Here is a 14,742-nt window from a genome sequence, read left to right as displayed (position 1 = left end):
AATGAGGTATCACCTCACACCAGTTAGAATGGGCATCATCAGAAAATCTACAAACAACAAATGCTGGAGAGGGTGTGGAGAAAAGGGAACCCTCTTGCACTGCTGATGGGAATATAAATTGATACAGCCACTATGGAGAACAGTATGGAGGTTCCTTCAAAAACTAAAAATAGAATTACCATATGATCCAGCAATCCCACTATTGGGCATATACCCAGAGAAAACCATAATTCAAAAAGACACATGCACCCCAATGCTCATTGCAGTACTATTTACAATATCCAGGTCATGGAAGCAACCTAAATGCCCATCGACAGACGAATGGATAAAGAAGAAGTGGTACATATATACAATGGAATATTACTCAGCCATAAAAAGGAACGAAATTGGGTCATTTGTAGAGACGTGGATGGATCTAGAGACTTGTTATACAGAGTGAAGTAAGTCAGAAAGAGAAAAACAAATAGCGTATATTAATGCATATATGTGGAACCTAGAAAATGGTACAGATGAACCGGTTTGCAGGGCAGAAATTGAGACACAGATGTAGAGAACAAACGTGTGGACACCAAGGGGGGAAAGAGGCGGGGTGGTGGTGGTGTGATGAATTGGGCGATTGGGATTGACATGTATACACTGATGTGTATAAAATTGATGACTAATAAGGACCTGCTGTATAAAAAAATAAATAAAATAAAACTCAAAAATAAAAAAAAAAAAATTTGGCAGGGTGCGGTCTATTTCAGAAGCCCAAGTAGTGAAAAGATCATGGGCTTTGGAGGCCTCTAGATGTGGCTGACACTGGCCAAAATGACCAAAGTTCCTGACCCCCAGTTGGTTCATCCGTGAGAGGAGCCTGGTGGTACCGACCACCCAGCCTGTCTCCAAGGATGCACCATGGGCCACTGTGTCAGAATCAACAGGGGCGCCTGTGTGAGGTGCTTTAGCTACTCTAATGCCATTGAAACTGCTAAAGGTGGATGCAGGATCTGGTGTTTACAGTCCCCCACTGATTTTAACGCACCTTAACATTTGAGAACCTCTGACTTATTTCACAGGATGCCTGTGAGAATTAAATGAAATGTGAACTTGGATCCCAGGAACCTATTGGACATCCAATAAGTATTCATTTCCCTCTCCCTTTTCATAGGTGCTGGCCAGGGACCTCCCTGGCGGTCCTGTGGTTAGGACTCTGCGCTTCCACTGCAGGGGGCACGGGTTTGATCCCTGGTCGGGGAACTAGAACCCCATAAGCTGTGTGGCGTGGCCAAAAGAAATTTTTTAAAAAATAATTAAAAAAATAACTTAGGTGCTGGCCATAGGAAGAGGTTTTAATTTTATTTTCCTGAAGGCTTTCGTTTAATCTCCCACCTCTGAGAACACAAAACAACATCTCTGGGCCCCCAGAGAACCCCCCAGCTGCTTCTTTCCCGTGCCCTTTCCCCCTGTCCAGAGTGGTCTGGCGGTGCAGGCCATGGGCAGGTGCTGGGGCCTCCAGGACTGCCAGGGTGGCCCACTGCACTGGCTGCTCACTTCCTCAGCCACTAATCCTGCTCCAACATTGGCCCGACCTCCCTTTTCAGCCACTCCACACTGTCTAGCTGGAAACGCTGGGTGACACCCTGGGGTCATCTGGGGAGCTTTAAAAAATACTGATGCCTGGCCTGCAACCCTGGGGATTCTGATTGAATCAGCCCGGGTATGGTCTGGGCATTGGGATATTTTAATCTCTAATGACTCTAACATGCAGCCCAGATTGGGAACCACTGCCCTGAAGGACGTCCTCCGGGAAACCGTGAAGGCCACAGGCACAAATACAGACCCACGGGAGGGATGGTCAGTCACGCTCTGAGCATTCAGATGAGTGGCCACTTGCCTGAAGAACGGAAAAGAGACGACTGATTCATAGAACCTCCATGTCGCCACGAGATCAATCCTGTTGGGGTTGGTAGCATAGTACCTCCAGGCGGCCTGCGGAGGAGAAAAGAGGGGCAGGAATGACCTGGTGTCACCCGAAACGTTCACATGGAATCCCACAACATTAAAACAGAAAGCCCTTGACATCTAAGAGTAAAACGTGCAGTGAGGTCACATCTAGAGAAGCCGGATTCTTGGCTTTCCGTAGCTCCTATGGGAAGAAAACCTTCCTTGACCCCATCATCTCGGAGCTATAATTGATGGTGTGGGGTGTGGAGAGGTGAACTACAGTGGACGGGGGACGCGGGTGCTGGGTAGAAGATCCCTGAAAGGAGCAGGGATTACTCTCGTTTCAAGATTCCTTGAGCTTTCTCAAACAGGTAGGAAGACAAACAGTCTTCTGTTCCACTTCTGTGCATTTCCCAGTACAAGAGACAGCCCGGGAGATGAGTTTTTGATTCTAATATACTAGGTCTTCTGTATACCATGATGGTTTGGGGTTTGCGAAGATAGAGCAGGCTCTTAGAGATCAGCACTGGCCTAGAAACTACAATATGGAGGGTAACATCATGTACCATCCTGTATCTGACCCACAGAGACACCCGCTCCAACTGGACACGAGTTCACGAGTGGGTGGTCACGCAGACACTCAGTCCCAGGCAGCTAGAGCCAGAACACTCTCTCTTTTCCTATTCTCTGCGCTCCCAGTGGCCCATAAAACCACAAAGCAGGAACTTTCTCTGAAGTGAAAGAGGGAACGCTCTGCCTCTCCCACCATCTCTCACTCTGGTCCCCAACCCCCAGCCCACGGTTTGGGGAGAGATAAGGATGGAGAGCTGGCAGGAGACCAACACCCACTGCTGCCTGGCTGCCTATAGACACACACACAGAGACAGACACACACACAGAGACAGAAAGACACACAGACACACAAGCAGAGGCAGCTACTTGCGGGATCTGAGTCCCATTCCAGTTCATCCCCAGGCAGACAGACCTGGATGAGCTCAGCAGCGGGCTTCCTCCTTTTCTCAAAGTGCTTCTGACGGTGCTGTTCCTGCACCTTGAGCGCCAGCCCGGACCCCAGGATGCCCTGAAGGGAGAGGTCAGGCCCTGAAGTCAGCCCCACCCAGACTCTCCCAGAGCCCCCGCCCCCCCCCAACCCCCGACTCCCAGGAGCAGGACGACACTGAGCCAAGGGGAGGAGGAAAGATCCCTTCTTTCCCTTCCAGGGAGTAGGAGCTGGGTTAAGTGGAGCCTTGAAGCCAGGGCTTCCTGACTCTGCCACTTCCCAGCGGTGAGACCCTGGGCCAGCCTCCTCTCTGCTGCATCTCACTTTCTTCCACACGGAAGTAGGATAAAGGTACCTACCTCATAATTCTGTTAGGAAAAAAAGTGAGATAATGTAATAGGAACTGCCTAGTAAGGAGTAGGATGCAGAATAGATTCCCAGTTACTATTAAGGGAATTAAAAAAATATTTTAGTTGCTTGAATTGTCACTTGAGGCTTTTACTCTGGCTGGAATCTCTCTGAATTGTGATCTGTTTTGATACCCAGGTCGGACTTTCATGTGAATTACACAGGTAGGAACACACCCTTTTCAAGTCAAGAGAGAATTCAGAGACCAAGTCGCACACTCACTGGCCCTCACCTGTTATAGATAAGGAAACTGAGAATCAGAAAGGCCATATGCCCAAGGTCAAACAGCTTAGAAAAAAAATAGACCAGGTAGGGCTGCAGTGGACAAAAAACATTAGCAACCAAAGGATGGGAGGTGAAGGGCAGGGAAGAGGGTTTGTTATACTAGAAGGTTCTCTTCAAGCTTTGTGATTAAGAGCCAGGCTTGGAATGAGCAGACCTGGGTCCCTGGTTCCACAACCCAAAAGCCCTGTGACTGTGGAAACTTCACTAACCCAATTAAGCCTTGGTCTTCTCATCTGAAAAATGGAGATAAATGTAGCGCCAAACTCCTCATGTTTTCACAAAGATTAAGTGAGATGGTGTAGGTAAAGCATTTGGCATGAATCTAGTACACAGTATGTTCAACAAGTGCTATCTATTATTATTGCTGTTATTACACTGATGGGCACTGGGCTTTGGGGAAGTTATTCTATCAGGGGTCAAAACTTAATCTTGAGGGAAATGCATTTTTTATATAAACCAGTAGATGACAGTAGATGACAGGGCAAGGGAAGGGAACTCACATATACAAAGGACGTGCTATGTGCAAGGAATACGTGGGTGAAAGACATAATCTCAGCTCCCCAGGAGCTCACAGTCTTCTGGGAAGGCAGATTTGGAAATGTGCAATCCCAGCACGGGGTCTGAAATGCCTTTACAGAGCTCTTCCCAGAGGAGGGAAGGACTAACTCAGCCTAAAGAAGGCAGCATTGAAACTGGGTCTTGAGGATAAATAACAAGGTCCTACTGTACAGCACGGGGAACTATATTCAATATCCTGTGATAAACCATAAGGAAAAGAATATTAAAAAAAAGAATGTCTCTCTGTGTATAATTATGAGTCACTCTGCTGTACAGCAGAGATGGGCACAGCATTGCAAATCAACTATACTTCAATTTAAAAAAATTAAAAAAAAAAAGAAACTGGGTCTTGAAAGGGGAGTAGGTGTTTGGGGGGATCACTCCTGGCGAAGGGATCAGCACAGCCTATGGCAGAGAGACGGGAAACCATGCTACGGGGATGGTTATTGAGTTGATAGAGCTGGAATTCAAGATACGAGACGATGGAAGATGAGGCTGGAAAGCAGAGCTGGGGCCACGCGGTGAGGGATCCTGCCCGTCACGCTAGGGAGAACACCCGAGATACTCACCGCTGGAAGGGCAAAAAAGGAGACGCCAATTAAGGAAAAGGTGGCTGCAATCAGACGGCCCTCCCACGTTTTGGGCGTCTTGTCTCCGTAGCCAATGGTGGCCAGTGTGATCTGAAGAGAGAAGAGTTCAGACACGCGGCTTCCCAGGGAGAGGAAATTAACTGATGTATCAGCTGAGCTTCACCTATAAGCCTTTGTACTGACCAGGGTGCTGTTCCCGTTTAGAATAAGAGTCCCACTGGAGGGCTTCCCTGGTGGCACAGTGGTTGAGAATCTGCCTGCTAATGCAGGGGACACGGGTTCGAGCCCTGGTCTGGGAAGATCCCACATGCCGCGGAGCAGCTGGGCCCGTGAGCCACAACTACTGAGCCTGCGCGTCTGGAGCCTGTGCTCCGCAACAAGAGAGGCCGCGATAGTGAGAGGCCCGCGCACCGCGATGAAGAATGGCTCCCGCTCGCTGCAACTAGAGGAAGCCCTCGCACAGAAACTAAGACCCAACGCAGCCAAAAACATAAATAAATAATAATTAAAAGTGCTAATAATTAAAAAAAAAAAAAGGATTCCCACGGGAGAGAAGGTGCTAAGTACCAGCGAATTTATATGGGAGCCTTGAGACCACACCTGTTTCTAAGTTAAGGATTTCCTCCCTATAGTCAATCAGTCAACAAATATTTCAATAATTGCAAACATGTGTATGTGACATACATTCATGTGTATTTTTGCCTATGTGTGATTTTGTGTATAGCCATGATTCTAAATATATGTGCTCTTGTGGGTGTATTCATATGTATTGTGTGTATATGTGTGCATGGCTAAGGTCTGTGTCCGTGTCTGTCCTGGTATGAGTTGAATATTCCTGTGTGCGTTTACATGTGTAGGTTATCAGCGCACATGTACTTTATGAACATGGAAGGCAGGCTTTCGGAGCAGTTAAAGAGTGTGGCTTCTAGAACCCAAATGCCTGAGTTCAAATCCCAAGTCAACCACTAACTGGCTCAGAGATCGTCCTGGAATTACTCAACTTCATGCCTCAGTTTCCCCATTTTTAAAAGCGGGCTGATAATAAGAGTTATTTCAGCTTAAAATAGATTTATAAATGTAAAGTGCTTAGAGCAACGCTTTAGTACCACATGTCCTGTGGGTGTGGGGCTGTGTGTCTCTAGGTGTGTTTGAGGGTCTGGGTACACACATCTACATCTGCCACTGTGTTTGTTTGCATAGCATGGCCTGGCTGATGACAGCCTACGACGAATGAGGTGAGGTCCCTGAGTGACCGTAGGACCAGACTGTTTAGAGCTCTGACTTCTTATAAACACTATGGAAAAGCCCCTTCCAAGGGCCTCCCCTGCAGGGGGTGTCTCCCAGGGGCAGGTTCAGAAATGGAGGAGGCCTCCTCTCCCCCGTGGCTGCAGAATGCAGTTGCCTGACCGAGCGCGTCCCTGCCACGCCCTCCATCTCTCTCTGTCCCTAACAGCCAATCCCCACCGGGCAGCCTTCAAGGTGGGGACTCACCAGACCCCACCAAAGGGCATCCGCGTAGGTCTCAAACTCCTCTTTCATCTCTTGTCCTTGGGCATCCACTTCCGGCACATCTTTCTCAACCAGGTAGACGAGAAATGAAGAAAGGATGAGCGTCAGGAACCCGATGTACCAGGCGGTGATGAGCTCCTGGGAGAGCAAGCAGAGACAGGGACGGGGTCAGTGGGTGGAGGCTGGGTGGAGGTTGGAAGCAGACACACTGGAGCTGGAGTCCAGGTGTACCAGCTCTGTGACACGGGCAAGTTACTTACTTTCTCTGGTCCTCATCTCCCATCACTGTAAAATAGGATCAGTAATATGGTCATTATTTTCATCATTAACAGAACAAGCGTATAGCTCTAGGAGGAGAGGAAGATTTCTGTGATCTCTACATCACAGCTCAAGGGCCTTCCCCTGGAGGCAAGAAGGCAGGAGGGACTGGCCACTGCCTCTGAGACAAGGCTCGGGACTCAGGAGACCCCATCCTATGCAGGACTGGGCAGAGCAAGGACAAAGCTCAGTTCTGCTGGGACAGTGACGGACAGCAAGGGGGAGCTATCCTGGCAGAGCGGACGGAGCTGTGGACAGGGCCCCAGCCCTGCCACTAACTGACTGTGTAACTCTGGGCAAATGACCCCTCCTCCCCAGCCTCAGTTTCTTCATTTTTAAAATGAAGGGACTGGACCACAGAGTTCCAAAAGTGCCACAGATACTTCAAATACAGATAGGTGTTTTTTTATGTGAAGTGGTCACCTACTGATTTAAACCATATTACACATTAGCATAGATTACACTAAAACCTATTATTTCATGGATATTACTGCATGATAGACTAGGACGTATACGTAAACAGGAGAAAGCTGATTTAAAGGAAAACGTTGAGGAATAGTAAGGATGGTGCAGAGATACGGCAAAGATGGGCAAATCACTGAGGTTTCAAACATCCTGACCATGACAATCCCTGAGGTGCTTTCTATGTCTTTCATTCTATTCCAGTTCCAAGGGTTACTGTGGTTACTGTGGTAGGTTGGGCAGAAGAAAGTCAAAGTCTGTGGGCGAACACAGTCTGGAGATTAGGACCGTCATTCCTGCTGAGTCATCACAGAGAATGAAGCTGCTCGTATCGATAGAGTTCATCTATTTGACCATCTGTGGCCAGTCAGCTGGCTTTACGGGTGAATCGCATCTCGCTGACAGGGCTGCTTTCTGCCTGCTTCTGTGCCTTTGTTCACCTTGGTCCTCTGTCCTCCCTGTCCCTCCCCATGGGACCAAGCAGAGAGCACTGAGTCACCTTCAGACTCACGTCACCTCCATTACGAGAGCTTTCCGGATGTTTGCTCCCCCAACTAGAGCTAGGGTTCATTTCTAGCTTTCTTTCAATGCCTTCACTATTTTCTAAACAAACTTTAAATCTCTAACACTTTCTCACGCTCATTTGCTTAGAGGCCTGACCTTCCCCACAGCGTCACGTGCACAGTGCACTCGTGTGAGTTTACAGCAGAGACAGGTTAGCTGAGATGCTGCAGGCAGTCCAGCCGGCCCTTCCCCTCCATGAGTGTCTGCCCCGCCGGGGGTTCGAGAAGAAGATGAATTGGATCGTCCTTCCCCAGTGGCTGTATGAGCATGACCCTCTTGCTCTGTTAAGTGTGATTCTAGCGTGCCTAAGCTTTTTCATACCCTCTGGCCCCCAAGGGCAAGTCAGAAGTTTCATCTGGTGCTTAAGCAGGGAAACAGCTGTCCATGCGCACACAGAAGCACTGGCTGTGTGGGATTAAGAGCTGGTATAAAGGTCGTCACTGAGGAGTGAAATGTGTCCCCACTCTGTGCCTTGCAGTCGTCTCAAAGGCTATGCAAGGTAATTCTGCCTGGAGGCAATCTTCGTCAGCAGTTCTGTGGCAGAACCTATGGCTGCTCCCCGACATCCACGGGCTCCTGCCCACGCCTGAGCCCCCCTGCAGTCAGGTGCAGGCTGAGGGCCCGGGGTCCAGCCAATGTGGGGGTGTGATGGGAGCTACTTCCTGCCTTAAATCCATTCTAGAGGATGCTCTGGGCCCCCCTTCCCTTGCCTTGGTGACTCAAGGCTCATTTCCAAGACAGATGAGGACCACCCAGCCCACATCAGACACTGTGTGAGCGAGAAGACACCCACATCTTTTGTGCTAAGTCACAGAGACTCCAGGGCTTATTTGTTCTGGAAGCAGAGCCCGGCTGATCCTAACTTTAGTAAGAGCGTTAACTTTAAAGTCTAACCCTGTGTAACCCTGTATGGGCCTGTCACTCTTCATCTCTGAGTTTCCAGGGGAGTCAAGCATGGAACTTGGCCCAGAGAACACGTTTTCTGAATGAATGAATGAAGAAATGAATTGGTAAGTGCCTGTTCACCAGGCTCAGAGAAGGAACTGGTCTAAGCTCTTGCAGTTAGTGAATGCTGGACTCAAATCCAGGTAAGTGCTTACCTCCTGAACACACTGCCTGCCCCGGAACTGAAGGCCAGCCCTATAACCGCTCTGCAGCTTCGGCACAGTGAAAGGCTAAAGGCTCGTCTAGTGGGACTGTTGCGGGGAAGGATGGGAAACAGAGCTTGCCAAGCAGTTGTTTTGTCTGCCTTCGGTCTCCTACCACATACATGATTTCGTCTTGAAGTTCTGCCCACCTGGCATCAGTTGTGGGGTCTGGCGGTGGCATGGACCATCTTTTCCCAGGAATGACATAGCAAACATCCAACTGTCATCTATTCTAATCTGAGGGAACACAGGACAAAGACCGTAACCAGACATTTTTAGCCCTGATTTCCACTGGAGCTGTGAATCAGCTCAGCTCCATGGAGACAAGTCCTCTGATAAAAGATAAAATAGAAGGTCGGGTGAAGAAAGAACTCTGAAAAGAAAGCCCTGAGCTCCCCCAGCCTGTGGCCAGAAGTGGCACAGATGGGGAATAAAACATGTATGGCAAGAAACTGCATCCTCCAGTGAGAGACTCCGGGTGTTTTAAATTTGTATTTCATTTTCTTTATATATTTACTTGTACGTTTGTGAAGAAGAGCATGTCTGAAATAATCCATGCTACCATTAATGAGCACTTATTATTCACCAGGCACTCACATGTACCTTTTCTTATGTGAGCCGCTGGAAGGATTCACATTTTAACCACTGGGGAAGCTCGTATACAGACAGAGCAATGTTCTTACGGCTGGAAGGGTGCAGAGCTGAAATGTGCACTGAGCTGCTGTCTGACTCCTAAGCTCCTGTTCATTCTACGATGACATGCCGGCCTATCTGGGTGTGTCCCTGAGCTGGAAGAACCCAGGAGTTAGCTGTGTGGAGGCATTCTGGGGTTGCCCAAGTGGGGATGGCATGCAGCTGTTAACACATACAAGGAAAACTCTGAGCTCCCCAATGGCGACTTGCCCCAGGATCACTGCCTTGGGTGCAGTTCCCCAGAAGCAGAGCCTGAGACAGAGGCTTAGGTGCATGTGATGATGGAGGGAGGGTCTGGGAGAGAGGGAGTGAAAGAAACCAGACAGGGCAGGAAAAACAGCTCAGCAAGGATGTGGTCTCTGCTGGAGCCCCCTTCAGCCTGATCCCACGGGGAGCTCTGGAGTGTGGACTGCACCACAGGGCGGGTCCCAACACAAGAAAGGTACTTGTGTCAGCTAGTCACTGGCGGTGTGCTTCCCTGATGTGGGGGAAGGAAGGTGAGAACAATATAAGCTCCTGGGCAAGGCGGCGCTCCTGTACGTCTCCAGAGAAGGGAACAGCTGGGAATATTAGCGGCTAACTCTCATAGCAGCTGAGGGCTGAGCACATCCTCCCGGTGAAGGTAGCCTGGTCAGGGCACCAACCGCGTCCATTGTACCCACCAAGCCTGGCACAAGAAGATGCTCTTGTAGTGACAAAGGTAGCTTTGGCTTTATCCCCTGAAGAACACCCATCCCAGGGGTCCTTCACTCCAATTTCTCCTGAACTGGCCTCGGAGTGGTTTTTCCTGCCACTCAGAGGTTTTTCCTTCATTTCTCCAGGGTCCAGCTGAGGCAGGGATGTTAACACAAAGTGCTACCGAAGGTCTGGGCTAACAATAGGAAAGAAACACAGGGAGCACGGCAGAGACAGTGCCAGACACGCTGGACTCTGCCTGCCTGGGTTTCCACACCTGCTCAAGCATGTGGGACTCTGGGAGAGATCCGGCCAAGTCCCACTCATCCCAGCTTCTCATCTCCCTTGGAGAGGCAAGAGCCACCACGACCAGCAGCAAATCACTGAACACAGGCTCTGAAGCCAGCCTGCCTGGGTCTGTGATGGTGGGCAGCTCACGTCCTCTTTCCAGATCTGCTTCTTTAGCACTGAAATGGGGTAAGAACAGTGCCTGACCCCTGGGGCGAGCTCATCTGTATCAAACACTAAGTTCTAGGCACTGTGCTTCTGGCTACATAATAACAATAGCCACTGAACCACATCAATGAACTGGGTGTATTCTAAGTGCTTTTCACCCTGTGGTGAAGGCATTATCATTTCCATTTTATAAACGGCAGGAGAGAAGACCCAGAGGGGTTACAGGAAATCTCCAAAGTCACATCAGTAGAGTCTGGATTCAAACCAGTCTGCCTGACTCCAGAACCCTTCCCTCCCACCCCATGCCGGTTTGCATTAGCTCATTTCATCCTCTCAACAATCCAGAGGTACAGGCATTATCAACCCTGCTTTAGGAATGAGGAAAAACTGAGGTCAAAGAGGGTTGAGTGGGCTTCCCTGGTGGCGCAGTGGTTGAGAATCTGCCTGCCAATGCAGGGGACACGGGTTCGAGCCCTGGTCTGGGAAGATCCCACATGCCGCGGAGCAACTAGGCCCGTGAGCCACAATTACTGAGCCTGCGCGTCTGGAGCCTGTGCTCCGCAACAAGAGAGGCCGCGATAGTGAGAGGCCCGCGCACCGCGATGAAGAGTGGCGCCCGCTCGCCGCAACTAGAGAAAGCCCTCGCACAGAAACGAAGACCCAACACAGCCGTAATAAATAAATAAATAAGTAAGTAAGTAAGTAAATAAATAAATAAGTAAATAAATAAAGAGGGTTGAGTGACTTGGCCAGAGTTGTTCGCATTTGGTGGGGCTGAGACCTGAGCCCAGGTCTACCTGCGTCTGCTGGCTGCAGCGCACCTGTGTGTGCTTCTCCTTCCTGCTCCTCCTCCCCCTCCCCATCATCGTCATCATCATCATCAGCGGTGGCAGGACAACCACCCTCTGGGGACGCTGTCAGGGAGGAGAAGCCACGGACGGGCCTAGGCGGGCAGGAAGCCAGCGCGGTCTGGCCCCTTCGCAGCTACACTCACTTTGCTGTGGGCGCAGATGGCCGAGCCCAGGAGCTTCCAGGTGCCACCCCGCCGATCCATGCGAAGCATCCGCAGTATCTGCAGGAAGCGCAGGCTCCGCAGGGACGTGGCCAGGACATTGCCCTGGTTTCCCACGGCAACCACCGGCACAGAAGCAATCAGCACGAAGATGTCTGGAGAGAGGACAGAGGGTGGCAGAGGAGAGGGGAATGGAGGTCAGGCCAAGGCACGGGAGAGCCGTCACAGGCAGTGTCGGCGGCGGACGAACACGCGCTAAACGCTGCTGTGTTAAATCGTGACGTGGACCGCGCAGGATTCGCGTTCTCCTGTGACAGGGGAGGGAACAGGGGCTCTGAGTGTGAATGCCCTCCTAGGGCCACGCGGCCGGATGTGGCCGACTGGGGATTGGATGCAGGAGGCCTGCTGGACTCCGACGCTCACTGTAAATCCCAGGGAAGTGATGCTCCAAGGCCCTCCAGGGGTGGCACTCGGGGGTCCCTCTCCGGCCGAGAAGGGATCTGGGTTGCCCAGGTGGTGGAGGTGAAGCCTGAAGCTCAGACGCTGCTTTACTGTGGGTCTCCCCTGCAAACAGCCCCTGAGACAGGGACGCGGCTGTGGGTGATTTAATGAGAAATGATCTCAGGAAGCAGAAGTGAGGGGAGAGGGGGGCGGGGAAAAGGCCAGTGCAAGGGGTGCTGTCAAGGCCACTGCTGGAGCCTCTGAGCTGTAGGCAGAACACCTCCCACCATTGTCCCTCTGAAGGATGGGAGCTGGGCCATCTGTCCACCAGATCCTGTTCCCTGCTGGCCGAGGGGGTCGTAACGTCCCCACACTCGCGAGCTGCACTGCCTGTGACCTCCCTCAGCTTCAGAGAAGGCCCTGGGGTGGACTGTGGGAAAACATGGGGCCCACCCCAGCAGTGGGATGCTTCTAGGTCAGGGGGTGACCTAGAAACGTCTACCAGAGCTGTGACTGGGAGCAGAGGCCGAGGGGATGGGGCACTTCTGAAAGGGCCAAGCTGGCTCCTGAAGTTAAATGGCTGAGGACGGAAGAAAGAGGGCCCTGGTCTCTTTCTTATTCCCTTCAATGCCTTCCCCTCAGCTCCCGGATCTGTTATCTCCCCACTGTACTGCAGTGGGCTAAGCAAGTAAAAAGGATCCCATGATCAAGTAAATCTGAAAAAAATTCAATTAAACAGGTTTTGCTACTGCAGGACTTTTCAGAGCCTTTAATATGGTAATATGCCCTGTGGCTCTCAATTTTACCAATGAAGTCCAGCCTTTCTCAAAAGATTTTGACCTGTCTGAACTGTTTTTGCTTGTTTGTTTTGTTTTTTTGTTTTTTTGGCAAGAGCATCAGGATTCCAAGGAACACATTGTAGGAATGTTTATCCACTGGGCAAAGTCCAAACTTCTGAAAATCCTCTGTGATCCGGCCCTTGGGAACCTTCTAGAAGCATGTGTGGTTTGCTGAGCCCACAGTGTTCTCTCACACCGCTACACCTTTGTTTGTGCTGCCACCCAGCTTGGATTAGGCTCCTTGATCTACACCAGGTACGTCTGCCAAAAAAGCTGACACCCCTTCCACCATGTCAAAGTATCTTCCAGGTGTGCCTACCCTTTGGGAAAAAGTAGGGCTCAGACACCTGGATACCAATATGTCTATATCCTTGGCCAGGCTTCTCAGTCTATCTGTGCAAAGATACCCATTGATCACGTTTGTAAAAGAGAAAACAAAACCTAGGTGCAGGGTAAATGTGACTTAAGTCTATGACACTCAGGACAGCAAATTCTGGCCCAGAGGGACCCATTCACACCCAAAATGGCAGGGTCTGAGGCTGCTTCGAGTAAGGAGGCCATGATATGTGTGGACGTGATAACCAGCCTCTTGTCAGACACACAGAGAAAAGCAACATTTCCCACAAGGGCCACATTACGGGAGAAGTTGAGAGGAGTAGAACAGAAAATGCAGCAACATCAGGAAAGAAGCCAGCAAGGATGGTGGATGCTGAGGCCCAGCCTTGTCTCTCCAGGAAGGCCGGCAGGGGAACGTGATCTGGAGCTCCAGTACAATCCTGGAATAGCGGAGACAGTTCCATGGGGAACGCCCCTGTTCCGAGGGGCCCGGGCTCCACATGCTACAACATCCTCTAACTTGGCAGGAACCTCTGAATTTGGGCACCGTCAATCACAAAGTCATCTCCCCCACCCCCTGCCAACACACACACACACACTGGATAGGTCACCCCAAAAAGAAGTCAGCTTAAGACCTGAAAGAAAGACAGGAAAGAGGAAGGGGAAGGAAAGTTGGGGGTTGCCATGGACTGAATGTTTGGGTCCTTTCAAATTCATATGTTGAGTCTTAACCGCCCCCCCCCCCCCCCCCCCCGTGTAATGGCATTGGGAGGTGGGGCCTTTGGGAGGTGATTAGGTCATGAGGGTGGATCCCCCATGCATGGCATTAGTGCTCTTATGAAAGAGACCCCAGCGTGCTCCCTCGCCCCTTCCATCACGTGAGGACACAGCAAGAAGACAGCTGTCTAGGAACCAAGAAGTGGACCCTCACCAGAATCCGGCCATGCTGGCACCCCCATCTCAGAGGCCCAGCCTCCAGAACTGTGAGAGAGAAATTTCTGTTGTTTATAAGCTACCCTGTCTGTGGTACACTGTTATAGCAGCTGGAAAGGACTAAGACACGGGTAGATAGACACGGAAAGAGGACAAAGGAAGAGAGAAAAAAAATGTGAAAAAAAATCAGTAACTACAAAGTCCTCCAAAATTGCAGGTGTGCACACGTGCGTACACACCCCCATCCTACTTGCATTCAAAATTCTGAGCAATAAACAAAACCCTCAGATTTCCAACCTCAGCAGCAAATGGGAAGAAGGAAGAGAGGCTTCAGCCGACAGTGAGGGTAGTACCTGTCCTTTGTGTGAGGCAACCTGCAAACGCGGCAACACGGCCCCAGGAGGCATGGAGAGAACTTGGCACCTAGGACAGAGGAGGGGTCCAGCTCTTCCTCCCTGGCTGGGTCATTCATACCCACAGGGCTGTGTCCAGTCCTGGGGGGGTCACTTTTCAAAAGGGGAGTGAGGAATAAGCAGCAGCTCAGAGGAGAGGGTCTATGATGCTGAGAAGATGGGTTATAAGATGGAGT

General features: G+C 50.5%; 1 protein-coding gene across 2 annotated transcripts in view; it reads right to left on the bottom strand.

The window, feature by feature from the left end:
* Positions 1-14,742, bottom strand: part of KCNQ3 (potassium voltage-gated channel subfamily Q member 3) — a 306,180-nt gene that overhangs the window by 40,612 nt on the left and 250,826 nt on the right. For both annotated transcript variants that reach the window (XM_057532295.1, XM_007188927.3), the window contains exons 4-8: positions 11,587-11,759; positions 6,259-6,414; positions 4,747-4,857; positions 2,912-3,007; positions 1,877-1,971 (exon numbers count right to left, since the gene is read on the bottom strand). In XM_057532295.1, coding sequence (XP_057388278.1) covers positions 1,877-1,971; positions 2,912-3,007; positions 4,747-4,857; positions 6,259-6,414; positions 11,587-11,759 — 631 coding nt within the window. The remainder of the gene's footprint in view (positions 1-1,876; positions 1,972-2,911; positions 3,008-4,746; positions 4,858-6,258; positions 6,415-11,586; positions 11,760-14,742) is intronic.

Source organism: Balaenoptera acutorostrata, chromosome 17 (genome assembly GCF_949987535.1).
Source record: "Balaenoptera acutorostrata chromosome 17, mBalAcu1.1, whole genome shotgun sequence".
Taxonomy (NCBI): Eukaryota; Metazoa; Chordata; class Mammalia; order Artiodactyla; family Balaenopteridae; genus Balaenoptera; species Balaenoptera acutorostrata.
The sequence above is the reverse complement of the archived record's forward strand: the minus strand, read 5'-3'. Positions and strand labels throughout refer to the sequence as shown.